Source organism: Lupinus angustifolius, chromosome LG15 (assembly GCF_001865875.1).
Source record: "Lupinus angustifolius cultivar Tanjil chromosome LG15, LupAngTanjil_v1.0, whole genome shotgun sequence".
NCBI lineage: Eukaryota > Viridiplantae > Streptophyta > Magnoliopsida > Fabales > Fabaceae > Lupinus > Lupinus angustifolius.
The window spans coordinates 12,766,217-12,771,792 of NC_032023.1; the positions used below are offsets into that span (position 1 = coordinate 12,766,217).

The 5,576-nt window shown below is 33.9% G+C and overlaps 1 protein-coding gene across 3 annotated transcripts; it reads right to left on the reverse strand.

The window, feature by feature from the left end:
- On the reverse strand, positions 1 to 3,800 carry LOC109328709 (U-box domain-containing protein 62). Of its 3 annotated transcripts, none has more exons than XM_019562297.1 (8): positions 3,151 to 3,798; positions 2,741 to 3,041; positions 2,063 to 2,144; positions 1,393 to 1,450; positions 1,007 to 1,095; positions 758 to 847; positions 591 to 661; positions 1 to 408 (listed from the first exon to the last, which is right to left on the reverse strand). In XM_019562297.1, exons 1-8 carry the CDS (start codon positions 3,614 to 3,616, stop codon positions 288 to 290), a joined length of 1,278 nt encoding a protein of 425 aa, XP_019417842.1. In that variant the 5' UTR covers positions 3,617 to 3,798; the 3' UTR covers positions 1 to 287. The 3 variants fall into 3 exon arrangements, 2 of the variants coding, with proteins under 2 accessions (XP_019417842.1, XP_019417843.1); XR_002105469.1 differs by having other exon boundaries at positions 362 to 408; positions 758 to 852; positions 3,151 to 3,799; XM_019562298.1 differs by lacking the exons at positions 1 to 408; positions 591 to 661 and having other exon boundaries at positions 757 to 852; positions 3,151 to 3,800.

Genomic DNA, 5,576 nt, shown 5'->3' on the forward strand with positions numbered 1-5,576 from the left:
TATAATGTCACTCATTTTCAGTCAAGTATAAATCTGTTATTGTATCTCTAATGGCACTATGATTACATAAATAATGTCTCAACTCTCAATAACACAAAGCATGACAAAGCTTCTATATTTACAAATTCTGCTAGCATAGTTTTCTTGCCAAAGGGGGCACAGCAGTGAAATCACAAACTAGATATTTATGCTTGGTATATTGAAGATTAATCACTCAAAATCACATGGCATCATTGGTTTGGTGTAGAAATTTATGATAGCCACCATTAATGGTGGTTTCTTCAAATCTAAAGCCAATTAGGTCCCACCTTGCTGGAGACAGGTTTTGAAGGATCATCCAAAACCTTAGCAAGGGAACGATACTGCAACTTTACACTCTCTGCATTATCCAGTGTCTTGACTACATACCTGTACATAAGTCAATAATGTACATGATCAAAGAAACCATCTGGGTCTTCTTGTCAACCTTACTAGTTCAGTTTTTTGAACATAGAATCTCTTGATATGTTACTCTATTAGTAAAAACTTATTCACATAGCAAACCAATAGTTACTAACTGCTGGAGAAAAAACAATTATAAAGTCGCTTACCATCCATTCAGGCATTGTGTAGTTACAATAGCTTCACGACCAACAAAGCGTTGTGGTGTCCTTTTATTTCCCTGATCCATTTTCATCTCCAATTATTTTCCTTCATAGATTTAAATTGAAAAAAGGAAAAAAATTTATAAGTAAACTCAAGCATGTTTACATATTACCTTTATGACAACCCGGTCCATCACAGCAAATGGAAATTGAACACCTCTACTCCTTGATGGTTCCATAACAGCTGAATCTCCAAAACCACCCTGTCCTATGTAAAATATATCTCATATTAAAATCAGGGAAAATGTCCAAGCAAAACATGTGTAACTTCAAGGCATCCTAGGTGGTTCCTAGTTTTATTTTCATCTCTCTTTCTCATGCTACAAAGGTATGAAACACGGTTGGGGAATAGAGATACACACCTGATCAAATCTTTCTCTTCTTCTTTTGGATGCCCGGTAAAATTGTGACTCCTCTTCTCGACAGTATGCCTGAACAGCAGCTCGTAGTGCTGATCATGGCAGACAGTGCCATAAAAAAGGAGGAAGAAAATAAGTATTGAGAAATATAGTATTCTTGAGCCTTGCTAGAGCATTTTTTACAATTTTTTATTCAAATGGGAGGGGGCTATAAAAACTTGAGAGAGAAAAACCAAACTACATAAAAGAGTACCATAAAATACAAAAATTACTCTAAAATGATAGTATTATTGAGAGAGAAAAGAATAACTCTAAAATGATAGTAGTACTATTGTTTATGACACCATAACTTGAGTACAAATAATTGAAATTCAACATAATTTTCTTACATAAGTTTGGAGATATTGATTCCTCAGTTGTTGGTTGAGAACAAGTGCAGCAAGCTTTCTGAAAATGCATCACACAACTATATTAGCTAGTTAGTTGACCATGTGGTAGAAGTAGAATAAGAAAAGTAATAACTGATTTGAAGATTGAAACTTCATAATTAGAAATCAAAGTTCAAATTAGCAGCAAGCCAATAGCGACTTACCAAAACAGACCAAATGATAATTTTAACAGGTGAGTCATATGAACCTCTCAACTTCTACAGCCTACTGTAGGCAGATTGGCAACCAGAACAAATACAATTGAGAGAAATGACCATCTTAACCTCCACTCTTGCATTTCTACTCAATAATATTACAGATGAGTACAAGAAATTTCCCCAAGTCAGTTTTCTGGATAATCCATTTATCCTTGAGAATCATATTTAGGATACACAACAGCAAGTCGTTATGCTTATGTCTAGGGCTCAGCCGAGTTAAGTTGCAAATTAGTATTTATTCACTATATTGTCACACTTGTTGTTTTGTGATTCCTGCCACCCTAATTGGTAGAGGCATATATAAGGAAAAGAGGTTGAAAATTACCAGCCCCATAATTAATAACATTTTTAAGATGACTAGTCACAGAAAAGATGAGTCTGAAAATTATGGCATTTGATGGCTTAGAACCCACCATTCTTATAACATGCTGTATTCCACCTCCGCCAAATGAATGTCCACAAGGTAATATCATTGCATCATCCATAAGAGCTCCCCTGGAATTTTCAGAAGTTGGCATCAATCATAAATATTAGCAGATCAAATTTATGTGCTTAGATACTTGTGAATGTGAACTAGGAAAAGCATATAAAAACATCAAATGGGATTTCTTTATTCTTCATTGCCATATTTTAAATCTTAATTAAAAGTGACATACACAGTTACACTAGGGAAGTGGTTTTCAAAAGGATGGACACTGTTTCTTACATGAGAATCAACAAATTTTAATTGTTAATCTCATGAAACACACAGCAGTCACAACATTTTTTTGGTAAATGATCTGGACTGGAGTTTCTTAATTTTCCTCATAACACTAGTTTTCTATAATCTATATGACAATAACACCAAAACGATTGGCAATAAATAAAAATGAAGAAAGGAGAAGTGGATATTTAAAAGTCAAGTAATGTAGATGACTTTTAACAACAAGCTGTTGAAAGTGGCACTCTATGCTGCTGAAAAATTATGAATACGACTTGCATAACTCTACATTATCTCAACTAACAATCATCATAACATAATAAAAAGGATCTGTTGTTACACATTAAGCGTGTTCTTCCTTTCTTTCTTTCTTGAAAAAATAGAAACTTACGTGACAGTATCTGAAAGGATTGCCCTCAAAGACTCCCCCGACTCGCCCGGATACATAGCATCTTTTCTCCCACTAAATCCACATCCATTCTCATCTACCATTACTTTCTGAACAGAACCTGACCCTTCTGTCCCATGAAGATACTGAGAATAGTACTCCTCACACTCAGTTTCAGCAACAACGACAGCATTTTGAGACTTACCCAACCTTTCTCTTTGATGATCTTCATCACCACCACTCACACTGTTATGCCCTAAATGCCCAATTTCACCATCCTTCCCCAACAACTCTCTTCCACAAACTACAATTCAAAAAAATGTTACATTCTAAGTTCTGAAACTAACAAAAAAAGTAAGTGTAATCAAAAACATTTTTTGAAGCTAAAAATAGAAACTTTTTTTAACTCTTACCATAAGGGGATTGGTGCTGAGTTTTCCCATTTGCAACAATAGCCAAATTACCACCACTGCCACTGTTATTGTTAATTTCACCAATTGCGTTGGAATTGCGCTTGTTACCAATGAGATCTTCTACTTCACCTTCAACATCATCATCAATATCATCATCTTCATCATCCTCTGAATCATCCGAATCATCGCCGCTACTTCCATTCCTGCTCCAATTTCGGCCATCCGGAGTGTCACGTTGGCCGGAGCAATCGCCGTAGACGTTGCGGCGAAACTCGGCGCCCTGCGCCGCGAAGAACCGGTCACGATCCATAGCGAACATCTTTTCGTCGACGAAAACGGAGGGTTCTCGGGTTTTCGGAAGCGGGTCGTCGATGCGGCGAGGTGGTGGCCCAGAATTGAATCGTAAAACGGCGTCTTGGAATACGAGCGGTGAGTTGAGACCGTTTTCTATGTCCTCTGAGGACATGGTGCGAAGTGAGAAAATCGATTTTTTTGGAAAATCTACGAGTGCGAGAATCAGCTAGGGTTTAGAGATTATGGTTGGTACAAAACGACGGCGTTTTTGTGTGTGACGATTCACTGTGGAATAAAGTGACATATACAACAAGTGCTGAGGCTTTTAGTCGAAGATGAATCATGTGACATGTCGTGTACTCGTGTTTAGCTGAAAGACTGTTTATTGAAACCAAAAATGTAAAGTAAATCTTGGAACACTTAAAATGTGAGCACAATATTTTGTATTTCAACTTTTTTTTTCCCTGTATTAATTTGATTTTTTTTTTTTTTGGAATTTACACTAGATACAATCTTGTCCAAAGTGAAACATTACTTAAAGAGAATTAAGCATGTAATTCTCGAACCAACACTCATTGATGTATTAATTTGATTTACGGAAAGGAAATAATATTTAAAAATTAGTTCTAAAGTATTTCTAATTGGAGTTCAATTTGTATTTAATTAAATTACTTTAAAGACTCCTAAAGTAGCAATCTGACTCTAAGTTAACTAGTTTGACCCAAACTTAAGAATTTCAAAACTAAATTGAAATTTTCAATACGTCAAAATCGATTTGATTAACTTATAGAGTAAATCACATTGGCACCCTCTCAGTTTTAGTGAAATTACATAAACTACCACTCACTTTTCTACAGTTGCACAAACCTCCCATAGTTTTTATACTTTCATTACACTGACCACCCCTGCATAAGAAATAAGTGTAATTTTTTAAACAAAAAATGTGATAAATGCAATTAAGTTAAACAAAACATGATATATTGTATAGACAAATCTAAATAGTATACAAATCAATGTATCTTTATTATTTTTGGTTACAAAATGCATCAACAATTCTAAAGAAATATTGTTTAAATCGCTCATATAATATAGTGTAACAAACCAAAAATAATAAAGAAGTATTGACTCGTATATTATTTGGACTTGTCTCCACAACATATCATGTTTTGTTTAACTTAATTGTGTTTATCACATTTTTTTGTTTAAAATATTACACTTATTTCTTATGCAGGGGTGACCAATGTAATGAAAGTATAAAAATTAAGGAATATTTGTGTAGGGGTAAAAAAGTGAGGGATAGTTTATGTAATTTCACTAAAACTCAGAGGATGTCAATGTAATTCACTCTAACTTATAATATTTTCATCTAAAATCATCTAATAAACTTATAATCTTAATATATAAATCTTCAAATTAAAAAATGAACATTTTGGAATAACAAGAAATATTTTTTTAATATAATATCTATATATTAACACTATAAGAATTTATATATTCTGAATATGATGGGGTAAGATTTTTCAAGTTGACCTATGTATATATTTTAGTGCGATTTTATTGAGTGTTAAGGGTTGGCCACAACATCCATTTTTTTGGTACAATGGAAAGAAAAAACAAAAGAGAAACTAAGAACAAGAAGAATATCCCTATCAAAATGATGCTGACAGCCAGTTGGAACCAAATGCCAAACCTTCAGCGCTTCTCATGAATGCGAGCCAAAATGGATTTCAACAGTCCACTCAAGGCTGATCCAAGCACGATGTGAAGAAATTCTTTGCTCTTGACCTTGACATGATTTGATGAAGACACCAACATCACCAAAAAGAAGAATATGAAGAATACTTATGAAGGCAAAGAAGACAAAGCTTCAAGACAAATTAGTCTAAGTCTAAATATGTATTTCTATCTTATACTCTCGAATATACAATAGTAGTAATGCTCAAACTATTTTTAAAAAGAAAATTGAAACACTTCAATATACTTAAAACAATTTTCAAAAATAGTGTGTAACGGGTTACTGCATCTAAGTAACAAGTTACGTGTGCGAGAAAAGAGTTATCCAAATTAAAACTGATCAGAGTAATCCATTACTGTCTTTGAGTAACAGATTATCAGTTTTAATAAAGTTGAGT

Bases quoted from the DNA above. Each gene is read 5' to 3' on its own strand.
- LOC109328709 (XM_019562297.1), bottom strand. From the start codon at position 3,616: ATGTCCTCAGAGGACATAGAAAACGGTCTCAACTCACCGCTCGTATTC. The intron at 3,042-3,150 runs GTAAGAGTTAAA...TTTGAATTGTAG, and splicing joins TCAGCACCAATCCCCTTATG to TTTGTGGAAGAGAGTTGTTG. The intron at 2,145-2,740 runs GTAAGTTTCTAT...TGAAAATTCCAG, and splicing joins ATCCTTTCAGATACTGTCAC to GGGAGCTCTTATGGATGATG.